The sequence below is a fragment of the Patella vulgata genome, chromosome 2, assembly GCF_932274485.2.
Source record: "Patella vulgata chromosome 2, xgPatVulg1.2, whole genome shotgun sequence".
Lineage (NCBI taxonomy): Eukaryota > Metazoa > Mollusca > Gastropoda > Patellidae > Patella > Patella vulgata.
In genome coordinates this window covers 691,077-715,307 of record NC_065880.2, presented here as the reverse complement: position 1 = coordinate 715,307, position 24,231 = coordinate 691,077, and the positions used below count along the sequence as shown (strand labels likewise).

The 24,231-nt window shown below is 35.4% G+C and overlaps 1 protein-coding gene across 8 annotated transcripts in view; it reads right to left on the bottom strand.

The window, feature by feature from the left end:
* Positions 1-24,231, bottom strand: part of LOC126811616 (uncharacterized) — a 316,159-nt gene that overhangs the window by 192,704 nt on the left and 99,224 nt on the right. For 3 of the 8 annotated variants that reach the window (XM_056098990.1, XM_056098989.1, XM_056098994.1), the window contains one exon: positions 15,709-15,859. Coding sequence is in view for 3 of the 8 variants with exons in the window: in XM_056098999.1 (XP_055954974.1) it covers positions 333-482; positions 1,216-1,578; positions 1,701-3,104; positions 3,501-3,657 (2,074 nt within the window). In the remaining 5 variants the exon portion in view is untranslated. Of the gene's footprint in view, positions 1-332; positions 483-1,215; positions 1,579-1,700; positions 3,105-3,500; positions 3,678-12,834; positions 13,020-15,708; positions 15,860-19,798; positions 19,973-24,231 lie in introns of those variants that run through there. The other 5 variants (XM_056098991.1, XM_056098996.1, XM_056098999.1 and 2 more) reach the window with 4 other exon arrangements.

Sequence of the window (24,231 nt, the reverse complement as noted above, 5' to 3'; positions counted from 1 at the left end):
GAGTAAATTTCCTACAAAGTCTAACATATGTTGCTCCTGACAAGTTCGAACTATACTACAACTAATTTAGTCAATATATTTTCCCCACCATACCCCTCGCTTGATCAGAAGGGACATTGATGATCCTAAACCAAGAAATCATTCATCTGCCCTCAGCCTTTTGATTTTTTAAAACAATATTTTATTCAACATATCTGAATGGATCTTTGTAACACCTCTGTCCATCAACATTTTGATGATGGGTATCTAATCTGTGTTGAACAGATGGTGATAGACAGTTTTTTACTAGTCCATACATTAGCTACCTTATTTATAATCAGTGTAAACTATACCTGGTCTTGTATTGGATGACATAATAGTTGGTTGCGTTACCCCATAAGTCCCATCCATTTCGAGTGGTTCTTGTTTAATCGCTAGGCCTACTGGGTCACTCGTTCTAGCTGTCATATCTACTGCTATATCAGTTGTTTTAACATGATCTTCTAAAATATAATATATAAACATGGTATTAGGATATAAGGCTGTGATTCCACTAGTTATAGGATGTAGAATATAAACAGGTTAATATATAAACATGGTATTAGGATATAAGGCCGTGTTTCCACTAGTTATAGGATATAGAATATAAACAGGGTAATATATAAACATGGTATTAGGATATAAGGGCGTGATACCACTAGTTATAGGATGTAGAATATAAACAGGTTAATATATAAACATGGTATTAGGATATAAGGGCGTGATACCACTAGTTATAGGATGTAGAATATAAACAGGGTAATATATAAACATGGTATTAGGATATAAGGCCGTGATACCACTAGTTATAGGATATAGAATATAAACAGGGTAATATATAAACATGGTATTAGGATATAAGGCCGTGATACCACTAGTTATAGGATATAGAATATAAACAGGGTAATATATAAACATGGTATTAGGATATAAGGCCGTGATACCACTAGTTATAGGATGTAGAATATAAACAGGGTAATATATAAACATGGTATTAGGATATAAGGCCGTGATACCACTAGTTATAGGATGTAAAATATAAACAGGTTAATATCGTAAATCATCTTATGACCCTAAACACTGGATAAATGTAAAGTCAATTGATTATTAACTGTAGCGTCTAGATCATCGAGAAGGAATATACCTTTCAATAAAACATTTAAAACACATCAACAATGATATAAATAAATATTTTACCTTGCTCATCTTCTAATACATCGTTAAACATGGAGTCTTGGTTCTCATACAAAACACAGTTGGCGATATTTTTAACATTACGTCGACATGTTGATATTATCTCCTGCTTTACGTTGATCTTTTGATGGTCAGACTTCACCTTCGATAAAATAACAGTGTTGTTGGCCTTCTTGACCACAACTTTCACAACATCAACCTCGCCATGGTCCTTGTGTATCTCTGATCTGTTCCCGACTTCTGAATATGATACATCATAGTGTTCATCGATTCCACCAAGCATTAACTGGTTTCTATCACCCAATCCTCTTATCATTGATTGGTTACCATGGTAACCAGATATTTCTTCATGGCTCTCATCTCTACCTGAATTTAAAGATATTGTAAAATAGCATTACCTTTTCTTACCTTTTCCTGGAGAGAGAGAGAGAGAGAGAGAGAGAGAGAGTATAACGAATTTGTGATAAAATTTAATCAGTTAAACTTACTTGATTCTAATTGTTCAACTATTGTCGTGTAACCTTCTTCCTTTAAACTATCAATGAAACTTTGGTAGGAATTTGGTCCGCCATTAAGTAATGTATTAACTAGTTCACGGGTCATAGCCCTTTTTCCTTTTACGTCTTTTATTTTTTCCATATCGTCCGTATCAAAAACTGATTTTCCAAACAGACGATCCGATAAACGTTCCGGATCAGTTATATTATCCAGTAGAAACGCATAATTATCTTTAATGTTTTTTTCATCCTCTTGAAGCATCTTTCCTCTCTCTCTACGACTTGGTTCATATTTGCGTTTCTTAGCACGAGATATATTGAGTGTATTAAGGCTGCTGCCATGATGAAATGTTGAAGTACTGGCTAGTTCAGTGTATGATTGTCTGCTAGTTGAACTTAACCACTGTGTTGATTGTCTTTCCCTTTCTAGCAGTTGAATTTTCATTTCTCTTTTGTCCAAATCGATTTCCTTATTTCTTGTATCTTCAATCAATTTAGCACGTTCTTCAGTCCATTGTTTCGTGAGTTGCTCCTTCTCTTCCTGCCAAATCTGTTCTTGGCGATTCTGTTTCTCGCATTGTTTCATGAGTTGTCCCCTCTCTTTCTGCCAAATCTGTTCTTGGCGATTCTGTTTCTCGCATTGTTTCGTGAGTTGCTCCTTCTCTTTCTGCCAAATCTGTTCTTGGCGAATTTGTTCTTTCTTAAGTTCGTCTCTTTCAGCTAAAGCTTTTTGTTTGCCATCTTCTTCGTCGCATATTCTTGCCTCAAATAATTTCTTCGCCTCTTCGTACATTTCGTTTTCATAAAAGTCTCCACCATTATTCTGTATAGTTGTCTGAAGTAATTGTAAGATTCTGTTCACATCCTTCATCTTGCCTTCTGTTTCATCTATGTTATTGATCGTTGCGTATCGGCGGTGTTTAAAAACATCACTAAATGTTGATAACTGAGTATGAAGTTCATGCATAGCCTCTTCTTCACTTCTGTTTCTCAGATGATCTTTCCCAGTAAATACCACAACGGCAAATTTATCAATTAATTCACCGAAAGTATTTTTAAAATATTCAAGAACTTTTATGTCCTCTTGTGAGAGTCTTAAGTCGATTCGAAAGACAAAGATAAATAAATGTGGCCCTGGTGATAAAATATTAATACATTTAACGATTTCCTTAGCTATTGTTTTGTTACTGTTACCCGTGTCAAACAAACCTGGTGTATCCACAACTTTTAGTAAGGAATCCACACCATTTAATTGAAGATGTCGTTGTCCTAAACCACATTCTGATGTTACAGAGGTGGGCTGTTGTTGTGATTTAAAAGTATCTTGTTGTAACAGCGCATTTCCTAATGCGCTCTTACCAACTCCTGTCTTTCCTATAATAGATACCCGGATTTCTGAAGAATAATAAAAACACCATTAGACTACTGAAGTGATCAAAGATTTATAAATATTATAAAAGTACACTAGCACACAAGTTCAGATTGAGAACAATTATTGACATTTAAATGGTATTTGGTGTTCAATGGTCAAGTGTGTGAGATGAATTAAGCAGGGTTTATCGCCCTACTTTTCTTGAACCAACTGGGTTGAAGTAAAGCCTACCCCACCCCACCACTAGAAGTTAAATAATGTGAGCAGTGATCAAAGGTCGTCTATATTTGAATAATGATTTTAGTAATAGACTAAATTTTATAATGGCGCTGTTCAATAGGTCCTTATAACTGGCCAATAGAGTTTATAACTGGTCAATAGAGTTCATATTTTAATGTTTATGTTTAAAATATATTTACCTGTACTAGTATTGCCATGTGAAACTAAAGCTGATACTGTATCTGTACTACTACTGGTACTAGCTGATGGCTGTGTTTCTATTTGGGGGATTGTATTCTTCTTAGTGGAATGTCTTGCTGAAGATTTCCCTTTACCATTATTTATCTTGCCTGACATGATGCCTTGAATAGATCGTCCTGCCAATAAAGTTAATAAGGATTGTAATAAATGAACTCGACCACAGCAGAGAGATGAAAAGAGAGAGAGAGAGAGAGAGAGAGAGAGAGAGAGAGGTCTAAATATTTATGAATGATTGATATATATAGACAGCCAGTAACATAAACTGTGAAGTCCCTATAACTCTTGACAAAAGTGTTTAGTATGATAGAGTACAGATGTGAAACCTTTGCTAAAATTTGACTGAATCACCGCTGCCAGGACAAAATGACCCCTCCGTTTATTGCATAGCGATTATCAATACATGTACCAGTGCTATTGGCGCAGTGAGCATTACACAGAAAGTCATAGGTTCCATTCTAGAGTTGGCCGAGAAAATCAGTGGTGTAGAACAGAGGTCCTAGCAAGGTGTCTAGTTTTTCGGACGTCCAGCATTGTACTTGCACATATGAAATAACTATAATAGCTCGCAGCACGCTGCATGATGCATGCCCATTTTCATTTACCCATTGGTGCAGAAATGTAAGATGTTTAATTGACCCAAATTTGGGAATCAATAGGATTCGTCCTCTGGCTAAAACAAACAATAGAGTACAGACTGTCACAGTCACGTGGTTTTCAGAAAAGATGGGAAGTCTCGCTTTAGTTAAATTCTTAAAATAAGCCATCGTTAAGAACCACGTTCAGAAATTATGACTGATACGAAATCTTAATGAAGACTTGGGATTTATAAGAACTTGTTAAACTGAAGCAAATGTTTGACTATAAACATACTGAGTTAAGTTCAACAAGACGAAACACGTTTGGTAATACAATAGACACAGCGATTCAAGCTTCTCTAGTATAGATAATACGCCACTAAAATTGTTAAAGATAGGTTGCCAGGCAACGAAACATACGCCCACAGCAGCTAAATCGTCCGGGCAGTCAACAAGAGTTGTCGCATATTTTTAATTTTCTGTAATGAAACATTTATAATACACTAAAATCTGATTACAGATTTAAAGTCAATCGGATATTAACTTTGGCGTCCACAAGATTTTTTGTAGTGATTAAGGGCCATAACTCTGACAGTAATTATCGGAAATCTCTGAAAACAAATAGGCTTCTTTGTCTCATGACCTTAAACACTGTGTATAAATTTAAAGTCAATCGGATATTAACATTTGCCTCTAGAGCGTCCACAAGATTTTTCAAAGTGATCAAAAGCCATAACTCTGGCAGTAATTATTGTAAATTGCTAAAAATCAATAGGCTTCTTCGTCGCATGACCTTAGACACTGTGTATGAATTTAAATTCAATCGGATATTCACTTTGGCCTCTAGAGCGTCCACAAGATTTTTTGAAGTGATCAAGGGCCATAACTCTGGTAGTAATTATCGGAAATCGCTGAAATCAATAGGCGTCTTCGTCTCATGACCTTAAACACTGTGTATGAATTTAAATTCAATCGGATATTCACTTTGGCCTCTAGAGCGTCCACAAGATTTTTTGAAGTGATCAAGGGCCATAACTCTGGTAGTAATTATCGGAAATCGCTGAAATCAATAGGCGTCTTCGTCTCATGACCTTAAACAATGTGTATAAATTTAAGATCAATCGGATATTAACTTTGGCCTCTAGAGCGTCCACAAGATTTTTTGAAGTGATCAAGGGCCATAACTCTGGCAGTAATAATCGGAAATTGCTGAAAATCAATAGGCTTCTTCGTCTAAAGACCTTAAACACTTTGTGTATAAAATTAAAGTCAAACAGATATTAACTTTAGCCTCTAGAGCGCCCACAAGCAATTGTGGACGACGGACCGACGGGTGGACGGACGGGGGCGACGACAATATACGACCACATTTAAATATGGGCGTATAAAAATGGATGATTTATCAGAAAATAAAGAAGACAACGGTCAGACAGATAAAACTGTAATGGGTGTAGAACATTTACAAGTTAGGGTGGCAGTGGAGGCTACAACGATACAATTCGAAAAGGACATGATACAACAAATTTAAATCTTTTGACAACCCAATAGCTCAGTTTGACAATAATTCATGTAATAGTGTGAATATATAGAGTCGTGTCTACTTGACTGTATATACATGTGTGTTTTATAATACAAGTATCGTATGATACAAGACAGAGATGATGTCATCACGCCTGGTTGATTACGATTCAGTTAAAGAGACATATCATGGACAAATAATCAAAAAATGACAGAAGTTCAGTTTAACCAAGAATTTACAAATAATATACAAATTATAATTACCCCTGGATTTATTTATTTGATTTCATATATTCTATATTAAAGAGTCACCCAGCGGTTCATTCCCATATCGCCGACTCGCCGAGTTTTAGGGTAAAAATTTTAGTCGGTGTTAAGGGGTTGAGTGGCCAAGAACAATAGACCCAAGCTGAAGGATAAAACTAATTAACCAGATAATTTTGGGAGCATTTTTTTTTTTAAATGCATAACTTTTAACACATAGTCCAAACATTCTAACAAATTCACCCTTCCTTGTTCTTATCTATGTTTCGAAAATTCCTGTTGATATCGGTGTATTAAAGTGGTTGTCGCTGGTCACTTGAATACTGCAATAACCGAACTGCAATCGTCTTTTGCTCTTCTTGCAAAATACCATTATTAGAAGCTAAAGAGTTGTTGGTTATTCGCGTGGTTTGGTTGTGGTTCCATTGTATCTGTGTAAATTGGACGTCTAACCATTGCGTAACCGTATAGTCGGCCAACTGTCTATATTTCTCATTAATTTGGGAAATTTCTTATTACTGACTCTATAAACAGTATTCTTCTTGGAGTAAAAGGTTGACATGATGGCGATGGTGGCTATACATCCCTTGCTATAGCCACCCAGCTATAGCCTATATGGTATATCAGAATTAAAACGTATCAAATAAGATAATAATACAATATGCCTTTCTAATCAATGGATATATCGTCAACTACTTTAATATTTCAATAAATAAAAATAGATGATATAATTACTGTATTCAACAATATTTGGCTGGGTGATTCTTTTTTTCTTTTAAAATATAAAACATGTTATCGCCTACTCCACTCAGATTATGTTTTGTTTCTATTATTTTGTCTCCTACATCAGATATTTTGACGTTTCGAAAGGAAAATTACAGATGTCCCAGATATGGCTATGTTATTATCCAAGTTGTTAGTTGTTAGATATACCCTTGTAATAATGGTATATTCACACATCGATGACGTGAAGTATGTTTTATTAGAAGTCAATATATATCATATCTATATTACAACTTTTACAAAACTAACATAGGTCTACTCGATTGAACGTTCCAGAATTGAATTCTGGCAATCCCCAAAATTAGTGACACACGAGTGAAAAGGGGTATTTCGGGTTATAACACATGCGTCAACTGAATAAGAAAATATCTCAACCAACCATGCAGGCCAAACATATTTGTTGTGTTTAAACACGTCACTATTCTATTCACATCACCTCCGTGGTCAGGACTGACTGATCTGTGACAGGACCATGGGCGTCACCTGTACATATCCCAATATGTTGGTGTGATGTTTTAGTTTAACCCCGTAAAATATGCCAAAACAGTGTTTACAGAAGACTGAAACTTTAATATTTTTTTATGAGGGTGACCCTCCCACATCTCCCTATCGCACTACATCGTGCCCCCGGCGTCACAGATTGTCAACATTTTATATAATTTCATTTGCGGACCCCCCCCCCCCAATATATATTTCACGGCTACGCCTCTGGACAGGACTGAATTCCGCGTTAATCGATAGCAATTCTGTCCGTTCTGGACTGCGAATCGAGCACCCCCTAGTAGCCTACAAGGTAGTACATTACTAATACATATATTATAGTAACATAGACTAGATTATATTAGACATTGTTGATACAACATTATTTAACAAATCATAGAGATGAATACAATACATGTACGTTAAGGTATATCTTTAAAAACTAAACAAGGTTAAGCATATACATACCAACTTTGTTTGATTCTAATATATTATATACAATGTTATAAAACCCCAGTTATTACCTTGTCTTGATCTGTTAAACAATTGTTCAGCTATTCCTCGTTCTACTAACCCTGTCCATCCCCTTAACAAACAACACGTCAGGTCTATTTTTAACTGGAAAATCCAGGCTTATATATATAGACACGTGCCGGCAAACCCGATTTCTATATTTAAAGATGCATTATGTTGGAGTTAAATCTGTTTATTACAGGTCTTTATATTAGCTTCAAAAGTTATAAAAATTATTATTTAGACATGTATTCACATGGCAAGCCTGTGATCAACCCATTCTCTAGAACATCGGATGGCGGAGATTTAAACGGATTGAAACTCGATCTCCATTTTATTCTGTCTTTGTATCATTAAATAATAAATATTAATGGGAGAAATTGGTCAGGAACACAAGATTTCTTCGAATTCCTAGTGCCGAGGAATATACAAAGATTTATATATGGCCTCAAATATTGAACAAGAATGATTTAGTCTGTCCAGTTTAAATGTTGTACACATAAATCAAATGACAACAATTGGTGCCAACGTCAAACTCACCCATAACCAAACTGCTCCCTCACCCACCCCAATTACAAAACAACGAAAAGAAAATCAAAAACAAAAATACTCTGATAATTCGCCCCACACCGTTTTACAAAAGCTTATAACAATAAAAGTGCTTACTAATCGTGGGGCAATATCAACATAAAATATATGTTTATTTCATAAAATTAATTGAAAGAAGATAATATTTATTGATATGTTATGATAATAAAAGCTCCAATTGTACAACCATATTAATACAATAATATTATTTTAGAGGTATTAAGTAACTGGATAGAGCAATCAAATATAACACATACTTATTGAAAAACAGCTACTACTATATTTAGTAACTGAATACAGCAATATAACACTCATACCCTACTGTTCTGCCCCGACTGAGCTAATGAACATGGCATACGCCAAACAGTAGGCTATGAGGTAAATTTTGCCGTATAGCGGCACTATGGTCTACTCTTATACCGAATTCCAACTGCCAAGGGATCTTTTACGTGCATGCCAATGTATACAAGGGACCTCGGGTTTTCGTCCCATCCGAACGACTAGACAGCTCTCCTTGTCAGGCTCCCCGTTCTGTACCACTGACAAGGGGAAACCACGTCGGAAAACATACTTATGGAAAAACAGCTACTAATTTATTTGGTTGAAGCTGGGATACTGTCACATCACCATATTGATAACGATAATAATCTTTAATGCTTCTTATATTAATTACTAGCTGTTGTTCCATACAGGATGTGTAATAGTTTAATATAATACATATATTAAACTAGATTTAAAGAAGATTTCTTTATTCCTATCGTGTTTAAATAATAATGACATCATTACCTGGAATAACTGTACTTTGAATTACTTGTATCGGCGTCTACAGATGATATTTTACATCAGAGGATGAACGAATTAATATTTATACTGTCAGGTTTTAGACGGTGGGTGGAGATATAGTAGTCTGCATTCTACAAGACTCGATTACATAGTCTCTAAGCGCGCAATGCCTAAATCCATGAATGAATATGCAAATAAATTACTTGATAACAAGAGCTATTAAACTGGTTTTCCCCTTACGATAAATAGATATTGAGTCACATGTCACGTGTCTAAGTGATTTAAATGTAACCAGGTGTAAAATTTACCTGTTTATTTTAATAAATAGACTATATATATATATATTCAATTAACTAGTTTAATACCGAGTCTAATGACAGGAACTCATCTTTTTATTTAAACCCACCGTGTTATTAAGCTAGAGGTTTAGTTTCTTTAAATGACAAGACATATTGGTACAGAAGTAAAACTACTCAACATAAAACAGTTTATCAAACTGATGGAAATATTCTCACGTTTCTCTGTCGAAATTTACCAAAACTTCTATTTGAAGTCAACACCTAATTTTAAAGGGCTGCCATTATTACAAAGTTATATGTGTGTGTGTTTTATTTATTTCTTCTTTACAGACAAATACTGAAACACATAATTATGATATACTGGATTAAACAGAATCCTCGGTGACCGATGATCGACAATACTATAACTAATACCATTACTAGAACATAAATATCTTCCACGATACCAAATAAAACATCTAACTACCATGAAACTATAGACAGAATTTAAATCTGTTTTAAAACCTCATCTATTTAATAAGGTGTGATCATTGATATACTCTAGATATACTTTACCCATAATATACAATGTGACTGAACAGTGATAAGAAATAACCATTGAACATAATGTAGCGCTATATAAGACAATTATTATTATTAATTATTATAATTACATTAATATACTTGTCCAATATAAACCAAACAATCTGATAATAAAAGGACATTTCAACCTTCAATTAGAAAAAAAACCAGTCCATAATATTTCTAAAAATTACTCAATAATCTTAAATGTGAAATCTGAAAATGCGCAGTAACTCGGCCAGATACATTTCATACACCGTTTGATATAATGTTACAATCTGCCTACAAACAATACCACAGTACAGAAACTGCTTTACTCAAAATCACCAGCGATATCTACCGAGCTATCTAAGATCAACAGAAATTGATCAAACGCTAGTTAATTTTGATAAAGAAATAATTTCAGGAACCCATAAAGCTCTAAATATTGGTGCTATATTAGACTCGAACCTATCGTTTAAAGATCATATACAAAGTATTTGTTCCACTGCTTTCTATCATATACATCGAATTGAGAAGATCCAACGCTATCTCAATTATGAAAAGAAAGAAAAACCCATCTACGCATTCATCTCAACTAAACTAGATTACCATAATGGCTTACTATACGGCTTACCAGACTATCGGATTAACAAACTACAACATGTTCAAAATTCAGCAGCTCGACTCCTCGCTAAACCAGAAAACATCAACACATCTCCCCTGTATTGCAATCTTTACATTGGCTTCCAATTCAGCAAAGAATTAAGTTCAAGTTACTCCCCTTTCGTTTTCAAAGCGTTAAATGACCAAGCTCCATCTTATATAAAAAGTTTTGTAGAACCCTACACTACCAGCAGAATTCTCCGTTCTCAGAAAAAAACATCTTCTAAAATCTCCAGCCATTAACTTACAACTTGGAAAACGTTCCTTTTCTTGTGCTGGTCCTTTTCTATGGAATAGACTACCACAAGTCCCCAATGGACTCGTTACTTTGGCGTTCACAAGGGGTATTCGTTGAGGTTCGCAAATCCGTTCGTTTGACATTTTGTTCTCTAGTCGGATAAACTAGTGATCAGGCGACGGACGGTATCTGGTCAGATCTATTTATCTCGACGATCGGTGCCTGGGAATACTGTAAGACAGCATTTCCGGCAGTCTATTTTTCAAAATTTTCTGGGGGAGGACTCCCTACTTTGACGCTCGTGAGTGGGCTTCGTCGTGATTCGCAAGTCCGTTCGTTTGACACTTTACCTCATCGATCAGTGCCTGAAATACTGCCAGGTTGCATTTCCGGCAACTTGTTTTTTAAAATTATCTGGGGGAGGCCCCCTACCCCTAGTCGAAGCTCGTGCCTTTGCCCCCTTAACCTTGCCCCAGCTTTGCCCCTCCAATCACCGACAGCTGGCGCCGCCACTGTGAGTATATAAACAAACAGAGCCTTAAAAACTGTTTTCTTCTTCAGTATTAACGCGCTTTATAAATGACGATATTATTATTATTATTATTATTATTATTACCTTAACTTGATCTGTCAAACAATATTGTTCGTCGTTCGACTCACTGTACAATATGTCCACCCCCTTCACAAACCACACGTCAGGCCTATTTTTACCTGGAAAATCCAGGCTAATATATATATATATAGACAGGTACGGGCAAACCCGATTTCTTATGCAATAGTGGACATTTATTTAAGTTACTATAAATAACTCTGAATTTCAAGTGCTGACAAAGTTAAAACCTTATTTACCACACCATCTTAGAATTTTATTTTTCAACTTCAAAAACGTGCGGCTAGGAGCATTTTGGATGAAAAACCTGATTCACATTCGTCACCTTTGTTTGAGTCTCTAAATTGGCTTACAATCCACCAACGCATTCAATACAACCAAGGAATGCTCACCTTCAAAATTCTAAGAGACAAATTACCATCATATTTATATAACACATTTTATGAAAATTCTAAATTGACCGAAACTACCATGACATTGAGATCGGAAAGTCACTTAGTCAACTTGAATTAACAATTCCAAAAAGTAAGAAAATAGACAATGACATGTCTGTGAAACATGCGTCTTCAAGTTTTATCTTCAAAAAGGAGTTAGTAAAACATGTTACATCTTTGAACCCTTGTTTTATATATATATAATTACTTTTTTTTCTTGTTTGTAAGCTTATATATTATGATATATATGCACTTTGTAAATATTATTACTGTGTAGTTGCTAGTTTTATAGAGTAGGAAGGACATGTTGAAAATTAGAAATCATGTACTAAATATGTTCCCTCAGAAAATAAAGTCATTATTATTATTATTATTATTATTATTATTTAGTAACTGGATAGAGCAATCAAATATAACACATACTTATAGAAAACAGCTGCTACTATATATTTAGTGACTGAATACAGCAATATAACACGCATACCCTACTGTTCTGTTAGTCCCGAAATGACCTAGTTTGTGTCGAGTGGACGTTAAACCCCATTTCTCTCTCTCTACTGTTCTGCCCCGACTGGGCTAATGAAGACGGGCATACGCCATACAGTGTGCTATGAGGGAAATTTTCCCCGTATAGCAGCACTATGGTCTACTCTTATACCGGATTCCAACTGCCAAGGGATCTTTTACGTGCATGCCAATGTATACAAGGGACCTCGGGTTTTCGTCCCATCCGAACAACTAGACAGCTCTCCTTGTCAGGCCCTCCGTTCTGCACCACTGACAAGGGGAAACCACGTCGAAAACATACTTATGGAAAAACAGCTACTAATATTGATAACGATATTAATCTTTGATGCTTCTTACATTACTAGCTGTTGTTCCATACAGTATGTGTAATAGTTTAATACAATACATATATTAAACTAGATTTAAAGAAGATTTCTTTATTCCTATCGTGTTTAAATAATAATGATATCATTACCTTGAATAACTGTACTTTGAATTACTTATACCGGCTTCTACAGATGATATTAGAAGATGAACGAATTAATTTTACTCTGTGATAGTAGTCTGCGTTCTACAAGACTCGATTACACAGTCTCTAGACGTGCAATGTTTAAATTCATGTATGGATATGCAAATAAATGACTTAATAACAAGAGCTATTAAACTGGTTTTCCCCTTACCATAAATAGATATTTAGTCATATATCACATGTTTTAAGCGATGTAAGCGGAGTTTGATATAACTTATCCAAAAGGTAACTAGTGTGTGAAATTTACATGTTCAAATTGGTTAGTTTAATAAATAGGCTAGTAATATAGCCTATACAATTACAGACCTTATGTTCATATAACAATATATACCAGTACAAAATTACATACCTATATGTTCATATAACAATATAAACAATAAACACTACCTTGTAACAGTATATGGTCAAATAGTTACTCGTTTCCAAGAATTACACAAGTATAGTTTCTGAGAAGCCAGTATTCCTCGATATCTGCTGTTTAAAGTTATAACAGTTATATCATACATATGACCTATATCACTTCCTTCACAGTCATTATTTACATTATAAAAGAGATATTTTCAGTATACGCAGCTATTGTCAAGTTGTTGTGCATTACACATGCGTATGTACAAATAAAATGAAATGGGGCTCAACGTCCTACAGTTCTGCTCCGTTTGTGCTAACGGGCAAACGCCATGCAGCTTGCTATGAGGGACATTTTGCCAAGACAGCGGCTGTATGGCCTACTCTTATCTCGAATTCAAACTGTCAATGTTTCTTTTACGTGCATGCCTATGTGTACAAGGGATCTCGATCTTTCGTCCCATCCAAACGACTATACGTTGTTGCGTGCAAGGTCATCCGCCCTACAAGACAGACAAAGCAGAATCACGCCGGAAAATCTCGATGAACTTTCTCGGCCAAAGCAGGGATCGAACACGGGACCTCTAGGTTAGCGAGGCAACGTCCTAAGCACTGTGCCATAATGGCTCTGAATCAGCCTTACGGGTTGGCGTATAGTATTGACAAGTCCCTAAATTACTTAAGAATGAATGAAGTTTAACGTTCCACTTGTCTGCACTGACTTATAATCATCAATAAAATATTGATCTAGTTGTAGATTTACTCTTTGGCCTGTACCTTAATTACAGCCTCTCTTGCTACAGTAAGTGTCAATTGTTATCTTAAAGATACATTATGGGAGATGAGATAAAGAGATGGCAGTTCTCGCTATAATAGTTAAAAACTAGATAGTGTAAAGGTAATTTGCTGAAAATTTCAGTCAAATTGATCCACTATGAGCCGAGAAAGAAGCGGGTGAAATTTTTGCATAGTCTCGGTCATCATTACTAAAATCATTAATAAAAACAGCATTATCCACTTTTTCTGATATAATTATCAACGGCCGTTAGCGGTATATAGGAATCTAATCCAGCCAACATCGAAGGCTAGCCTTGACATCGAGAGTTTATTATTGTCTGGATAAGTTAATTAATGTCTAATTGATAATTTAGATAACATTTCAGGCCTAAAGAAAGACTTGTAATAAACAGATTTTGCTCTTGCATAATGCATGTTTAATTACAGCCTCTAATTACTTTCCATGGACACAAATTAGAAGAGGGTAATTTTTGATGATATCTTTTATTCATTGACATTCTTAACAAACATTCCTGGTCATTTTGACATTCTCAATGAACCATGTTGGTCATTCTGACGTTCTCAACAAACTACCCTGGTCATTTTGGGACTAACATACGGTAATTTTAATTTTCTATGTTTACATTAGTCCAGTTGGTACAGAAAAGTTGAACGATAAACCCCATTTTATTTTGGTTTTAGTTTGTCAAGAATATCGCTATCTATGAAATTCTGTATCGCTTAATTCACATTAATAAAAAAAAAAAAAGGTTGGAAAAAACTACCATGAAATTAGTCAGGTAGGTATAATGAAATAAAAATAGAAACTTTATCGCGATCAACATGAACAGATTATCCCGGTGTCGTTTAGCCAGTTTTGAACACTCGTTTAGTGTTGGAATAAGCTACAACCCCCAGAATACAGCACTACAGCAATAGTCATGAATTACGAGGTAAACTATATGCTAGATAAATCTATAGTGTATTGTTTGAATATATAATTCATGTAATAGAGTGATGTTTAGATGTCCGTCTACACGACTGTATATACATGTGTGTTTTATAATACAAGTATCGTATGATACAAGTCAGGTCACCACGCCCCGTGGATCACGATTGGACAAATAATCAAATAATGGCAGACGTTCGGTGTAACCAAGAATACAAATAATGATTACCCTTAGATTTATGTATTTGATTTCATATATTCTATATAAAAGATTCACCCAGCTATAGCCTATATGGTATATTAGAATAAAAACCTATCATTGCAGATAAGATTATAGTACAATATGCCTGTCGTATCACAATGGATATATCGTATTTCAATAGATTTTATAATTACTGTATTCAACAATATTTGGCTTGGTGATTCTTTTTTTCTTTTAAAATATAAAACATTGTTATCGCCTACTCCACATAGATTTTGTTTTGCTTCTGTTATTTTGTCCCCTTTATCAGATATTTTGATGTCTAGATGTCTTATGAAGAAAGAAAAGTTACAATTGTCCCAGATATTGCTATGTTATTATCCGAGTTAGTTGTTAGATATACCCTTGTAATAATAGTGTATTAACACATCGATGACGTGAAGTATGTATTATTAGAAGTCAATATATATCATATCTACATTACAACTTTTACAAAACTAACATAAAATATTTAAATTAAATAAACTTTAAATTACATGTCACTTACTTTATTGACACAGGCTTCAATATGATAATAATCCTCTCTATAGAGTCTTTTATTTCAACAATTTAATGGCGACGTTACAGTTTAATTTACTTCCTAGTTGTATCAGGGGTTGGTATAATAAAATGATTGGTTGCTATATATTAGTATTTATCTGAAAAAGGGGTGGAGCTTATCATTGACCTACAGAATTTGAATAATATATCAATAGGGAGATGCTAATTGTAGGCCGGTTGTAGTAGGTGGAAATTAAGAAGAATACCACTCCTTGAACCCGACCCTTGACCCTGGCTGACAGCTGTCAATCTGTTATCATGACTACGTAAACCGAATATGGGAGGGGCGATATCTCCTCTACCTTTGAGTGATTCTCTATAGGTCTACTCGATTGAACGTTCCAGAATTGAATTCTCGCAATCCCCAAAATAAGTGACACTCGAGTGAAAAGGGGTATTTCGGGTTATAACGCATTCGTCAGCCGAATAAGAAAATATCTCAACCAACCATGCAGGCCAAACATATTTGTTGTGTTTAAACACGTCACTATTCTATTCACATCACCTCCGTGGTGAGGACTGACCGAACTGTGACAGGACCATGGGCGTCACACATGAGGGGGTCGGGTCTGAATATAATTGGACCCCCCCCCCCCACAAAAAAAATAACAAAAATTACATAGTAGGCCCTAACTCCTATATAATTACAACAATTATGAGGATAAGTTAAGATTCTATCTGTATAAAACCTGTACATATCCCAATATGTTGGTGTGATGTTTTAGTTTAACCCCGTAAAATATGGCAAAACAGTGTTTACAGAAGACTGAAACTTTAATATTTTTTATGGGGGTGGCCCCCTCCCCAGTGGGAGGGTGACCCTCCCACATCTCCCTATCGCACTACATCTTTCATTTCTGTCCTTCTGGACGGCGAATCGAGCACCCCCTAAGTAGCTTGCCTACAAGGTACTGTAGTACATTACTAATACATATATTATAGTATCATAGACTAGATTATATTAAGATAGAGTTGATACAATATTATTTAAGAAATCATAGAGATGAATACAATACATGTACGTTAAGCAGGGGCGGATCCAGGGGGGGGGTTCTGACGCTTCCGGAACCCCCTCGCGATTTTTCGGTGCCCTTTTTTCCCGAACGGACTTCCATACACCGGCAGATATTTGGGCCGGCAAGTGGCGACGCCGCGCGGTGAATGAAGACGTCAACGTCATACAATATGGCGACCCCCTTGCCAGACGGCAAGATGAAAATTTTTCGGTAGTTTTTGTTCCTATTTGCATCTAAAATGCCGCGACACGATCGTATCAAAAGGAAAAGGGAGGAAGATAAAATTGCTGCAGCCGCTCAGTGTGCCAAAATCTTTCGGTAAGTGTAAAATTTTACTGCATTTGTTGATTTTTAAGGTGAAGAGAGTAGTCTGTGCAGCAGTCGCTAGATATTTACCATCATCAATGTACAATTAAAAGAGCATTTACACACTTCAAGCTTAGTGATTTGGAGGGCACATTAAGGCCTAAAATAGGGCACTGTTACGTGAAAATCATGGGTCTAAGGGGCACATTTTTTACCGAAACGATATAAAATAGGGGCATCTTTACATCAAAGGGGCACTTTTTGTACCTAAATGATTAAAAAGGGCATTTTAATGTGATACCCTTGAATGAGGAGGGCACATTCAACGCCAAGTCGATATACAGAGGGCATTTTAACGTCAAAACCATGGATTGCAGGGGCAATTGAGGCCTAAAATAGGGCACTGTTACGTGAAAATCATGGATCTGAGGGGCACATTTTATACCGAATCGATATAAACTGGGGCATTTTTACATCAAAAGGGGCACTTTATGTACCAAAACAATTAAAAAGCGCATTTTAACGTGATACGCTTGAATGAGGAGGGCACATTCAACGCCAAGTCGATATACAGAGGGCATTTTAACGTCAAAACCATGGATTGCAGGGTCAATTTTTACGTCAAAAGGATTCAAAGGGCATTTTCACGTCAAACTCTTGGATTTGGAGGGCACACTTTATGGCGAATTTATTTAAAGAGGGCCTTTTTATGTCGATCCCATCGATTTGAGGTCAGATAAAAGGTCTCAATGTTTTGTTTTCAGTCCAATAATTCTTTTTACGTCAAAAGGATTCAAAGGGCATTTTCACGTCAAACTCTTGGATTTGGAGGGCACACTTTATGGCGAATTTATTTAAAGAGGGCCTTTTTATGTCGATCCCATTGATTTGAGGTCAGATAATAGGTCTTAATGTTTTGTTTTCAGTCCAATAATTCATGGTTCAGTATTTTGCATTTTAAGTAAAATAAAAATTGTTTAAACTTACAATATTTCTTTCTCATGGTATGTGGAATGTTGTTGCAATGCTGTATTATAAATCTAGTTTTATGCCTCTAAAACCCACCAGAGTGGCTTAGAATGGTCTGATATTTAAAAAAATTTCCCCAGACCCCCCGCTAGCGCGCGCCTACGACGCCCGCCAGTCATGGTTACTGTATTAGACAAAAATGGGGTGCCCTTATTTGAAAATGGGGTGCCCTTATTTTTTGGGAACCCCCTCCAGCTAGAGCCCTGGATCCGCCCCTGTTAAGGTATGTCTTTGAAAACTAAACAAGGTTAAGTATATACATACCAACTTTGTTTGATTCTAATATATCATATACAATGTTATAAAACCCCAGTTATTACCTTGTCTTGATCTGTTAAACGATTGTTCAGCTATTGCTCGATCTACTGCTTACAATATAATGTCTAACCCTTTAACAAACGACACATCAGGTCTATTTTTACCTGGAAAATCCAGGCTTTTAGACACGTACGGGCAAACCCGATTTCTATATTTAAAGATGCATTATGTTGGAGTTAAATGTGTTTATTACAGGTCTTTATATAAATTATTATTTATTACAGGTCTTTATATTAGCTTCAAAAGTTATAAAAATTATTATTTAGACATGTATTCACATGGCAAGCCTATGATCAACCCACTCTAGAACATCGGATGGCGGAGATTTAAACGGATTGAAACTCGGTCTCCATTTTATTCTGTCTTTGTATCTTTAAATAATGAATACTAATGGGAGAAATTGGTCAGGAAGACAAGATTTCTTTGAATTCCTAGTGCCGAGGAATATACAAAGATTTATATATGGCCTCAAATATTGAACAAGAAGGATTTAGTCTGTCCAGTTTAAATGTTGTACACATGAATCGAATGACAACAATTGGTGCCAACGTCAAACTCACCCATAACCAAACCGCTCCCTCACCCACCTCAATTACAAAAACAACGAAAAGAAAATCAAAAACAAAAAAACTCTGATAATTCGCCCCACACCGTTTTGCAAAAGCTTCGTGGGGTAATATCAACATGAAATATATGTTTATTTCATAAAATTAATTGAAAGAAGATATATTTATTGATATCTATGACAATAAAAGCTCCAATTGTACAACCATATTAATACAATAATATTATTTTTAGAGGTATTAAGTAACTGGATAGAGCAATCAAATATAACACATACTTATTGAAAAACAGCTACTACTATATTTAGGGACTGAATACAGCAATATAACACTCATACCCTACTGTTCTGCCCCGACTGCGCTAATGAAGACGGGCATACGCCATACAGTGTGCTATGAGGGAAATTTTGCCCGTATAGCGGCACTATGGTCTACTCTTATACCGAATTCCAACTGCCAAGGGATCTTTTACGTGCATGCCAATGTATACAAGGGACCTCGGTTTTTCGTACCATCCGAACGACTCGACAGCTCTCCTTGTCAGACCCTCCGTTCTGCACCACTGACAAGGGGAAACCACGTCGGAAAACATACTTATGGAAAAACAGCTACTAATTTATTTGGTTGAAGCTGGGATACTGTCACATCACCATATTGATAACGATAATAATCTTTAATGCTTCTTATATTACTAGCTGTTGTTCCATACAGGATGTGTAAAAGTTTAATATAATACATATATTAAACTAGATTTAAAGAAGATTTCTTTATTCCTATCGTGTTTAAATAATAATGATATCATTACCTTGTATAACTGTACTTTGAATTACTTGTATCGGCGTCTACAGATGATATTTTACAGCAGAAGATGAACGAATTAATTTTACTCTGTGATAGTAGACTGCTTTCTACAAGACTCGATTACACAGTCTCTAGGCGTGCAATGTTTAAATTCATGTATGGATATGCAAATAAATGACTTAATAACAAGAGCTATTAAACTGGTTTTCCCCTTACCATAAATAGATATTTAGTCATATGTCACATGTTTTAAGTGATGTAAGCGGAGTTTGATATAGCTTATCCAAAAGTTAACTAGTGTGTGAAATTTACCTGTTCAAATTGGTTAGTTTAATAACTATACTAGTAATATAGCCTATACAATTACATACCTATATGTTCATATTACAATATATACCAGTACATTATTACATACCTTTATGTTCATATAACAATATAAACAATAAACACTACCTTGTAACATTGAGATAGTCAAATAGTTACTCGTTTCCAAGAATTACACAAGTATAGTTTCCGAGAACCCAGTATTCCCCGATATCTGCTGTTTAAAGTTATAACAGTTATATCATACATATGACCTATATCACTTCGTTCACAGTTTTTATTTACCAGTGCCGGATTGGGCCCACCTAAGCGCATTAAAAAAAAGTGGGCTTAAGCCTATAAAGAAAAAAGAGAAAGAAAAAAGAAAAAAAAGAAAAGAGAAAGAAAGGAGAGGGGGGGGGGAGAAAAGAAAGAAGGAAGGAGAGGACAGGGCACAGGACAGGAGAAAGAAATGATTGGAAGAAAAATGAACACAAAAAAAGAAGTGTACTACAAGAAGAGAATTAATATAGTAACTAGAATTGCGCGCAATACTGAAGGCTTTCACTGTCGCCAAGGCGTCACACGATCGCCAGATATATGACAAAAGACTATCCCCACCACTCCCCCCACCTACCCAAAAAACCCACACTCTAGCATAACTCAGATATTGACCCCTAAACATGCTCCAACTCGTTAAAATACGCTGTTTTCAATTTTCGATCTCTTTTTTAGGCTACCCATGACAATTAGAAACATTGTACAAGGGTTTCACACAATACACTACCCAGTAGAGGTCACAATTTTTATCTGATTTTGTTGAAACTTGAAATGTAAGTTTATAACCCAAAGATCTCGGTTCCTTTCGGTATTCGTGCATATTGGACCGTAACTTCCTGAATTATGCCCCCTGATTGTACGAAAAATCGCATTTTTAGCTTGTGGACCCTATAATAGAGGTCATAATTTTTATACGATTTAAAAAAACGTATGATTATATCACCGTTACACCCTAAGGACGGATGTGTTTGAATTTCGTGAAAATCGGCCAAAAATTGACAGATAAAATGGCCGCCGTTTGTTCTCAAATTGATATGGTATATCAAGGTTGTGTACCCTATATAGGTCACAATTTTTATCCAATTTTGTTGAAACTTGAAATGTGAGTTTATAACCCAAAGATCTCGGTTCCTTTTGATATTCGCGCATATCGGACCGTAACTTCCTGAATTATATCCCCTGATTATGTCCCCTGTACAAATACTCAGTAGAGCCGAGAAAATACTGACTAATTATAAATATGATTTTTTCCAAAATCCAAGCATTCTACTACAAACTAAAAATATGAAAATACTAGACACACTCTTTTTAAAACGACAAGACATTTAAATCTACATGCAAGCCATTAATTAGTATATTTGTTAATTTATTGATTTGATCAATTTTTAGATCAGAATTTTATTAAAATTTTAGTACCTTTGATTGTGTATGGTCTTGAACTCTTCATTTAACTTTCTTATTCTGGCATGTTGAGGCTTTAAAATTATCCTTAATATTTATGGTTTTGTGTTTTTCAGAAACTATAGCAGTTGAAGATCCACATACGTGTGGAAGAGGGTTTAAGTGTTCAGATTATTTAGAAGGTACAGATTGTAATGAATTCTGGCAAGGGCCAAATTTTGGCATTACAAACTTTGATAATTTTGGCCTAGCTATGTTGACAGTGTTTCAATGTATCACAATGGAAGGATGGACTGATGTCTTATATGATGTAAGTATGTCTACACCTCTACATGTGTGCTAAGAGTAAATACATCTACATGTACATGTGTACATGTGTGCTAAGAGTAAATACATCTACATGTGTACATGTGTGCTAAGAGTAAGTGTGTCTACACCTCTACATGTGTGCTAAGAGTAAATACGTCTACATGTACATGTACTATGCACTAGTGTTGGGTAATGCGATTCCTGTCACATCAATTTTGTTATATAGACTTTGTCACGAGTCTATAAAATCTGGTGCCTTGACACTTGAGTTGTGATTTAGATCATACTATCACAATACATGTAGTCTAGAACAGTTTTACATATCCTACAAACAATTTTTATTGCGTCACTTTTTAAAAACTGCTTCACTTTTTTTTTTACATGTTGTTCAGTAACTATTTAAAATTTTCGAAAGCCAGATCACAGAGTGGCAGTTAGTTATTAATTGGATGGCACCCTCTGTGATGCAGGCTAGGTTATTTCGAGACTAACATATGATTCAATTTTATTTCAATAATTTGCTTGCGTGTGGGGGACTTTAGCAGGGGGAGTAACCAGAGAAAACCCACAAGGCTAAACAGGCGACCCTTATCCTTGTCACGTACAAGCTGGCAATCGAAACTACGCTACTTGACTCAATGACGGACCTTATGATTTATGGGACACGTATTAGATCGTTATGCCACCAAACCCCCAGTAGCGGTTGAGAAGAACGTAATCTAACACATTCCCTGCTGCATTCCCCATGTGGCCTTTAATATATGCAAATTTATATTAAAAAACCAAATTCACTGAATCTCCCTAGACCACTCTCAAAATTGTCCATTAAATAATGTAATGTTAATTGTTTTATTTTCAGGTAAATGATGCAGTTAGTAATGAATGGCCATGGATTTATTTTATCAGTCTTATTATTATTTGTTCTTTTTTTGTACTTAATCTTGTTCTTAGTGTGTTGAGTGGGTACATACAATTATTAATGACATCAATCACCTTCTAAACTTTATTTCATAGAACGTGAGACATGATGGCACGGTAATAGGACATTGGCTTGCTAACCTTGAGGGATTTTAAGGTAGTGGCAAGGGTCAAACGTATAGTTGTTCAGATGGGACGCAAAACTGAGGTCCTGTATGTTTAAACAAATGCAGTATTGGCTCTTAGCAGACTGAAGGAAAATTGACTCGCAGAACTTGGATATACATGTACATGTATTAAAGCTATCTTCAAATAAAAAGTCTTGGCATTAATTTTTATGTCTGTCCGTATGTAAATATAAATATAATCCATTCTTATTGTTGTCACTGTTTTTTTATAGAGAATTTTCCAAAGAGAGAGAAAAAGCCAAAGCTACAGGAGACTTCCAAAAATTACAGCTAAAACAACAGTTGGAGGAGGTTTTACGTGGTTATTTAGATTGGATCACACAAGCTGGTAAGGTTAATTTATTTAAATGTTTGGAAAAGTGATCAAAAGTAGACTGCAAGCTCATTGACCATGACCAGTCCTAACAGTTTGTTACTTCTGTCCATTTGAATTACAGCCATATATATATATGTATCACAGTTCAGGCCTCGAAATGTTTAAAAAAAGCTACCTGTCGCAAGCGACAGGTAGCTTTTTTTCATACCTGTCGCTTCAGTAAATAACCTGTCACTCTTAATTATCAAACTCAAAGAATAATCACATCACACATATCCATACATGTAGGTACACACATATGTGGTTAGGTCTTTGACGTACATTGCTCTATATAAATATCGTAATATGAAACCTTTTTATTTCTTCGACATTGGAATGCCTAAAAGTTCTTGAAAGTCGGCTAATCTGCTTCTCGGCGATTCGAAGATTCATACAATTCTATCATCCGTATCCGCGTGAATTCCGCAAAGTATCACGGTACCACACTTCCGTACTAAATCGAATACTTCACTGTTGAGTTGTAGAATTCAGATTTTAAAATATCCGTAATAAATTGAATATCAAAACACAAATCACACCTGTGCATGGCACCGTATTTACATGTACCGCGTGCGAAGGACAGATAACGCCACCTGGAATTCCCTTCTCACATATCCGGACTATTTTTACACTACAAATTTATTTATATATGAAATATTTTTCCGACCTGATTTTTTGATTTTGTCAAATTGTCTTATAAATTATTCATAGCCTTTATTTATGGAAATTGTTTAAAACTTTTTAAATGATTAAATACAGCAAGCAACGAGCCGTGTGCATTTCCATTCCAACCACTACTATATTTACTGTGGTGTCGTTACGGTAGAATTATTTCAGGTGACTTGGGGGTGCGTTTTAATTTATTTAGATATAATACTCCATAATGCTATAAACTAGTGTCAA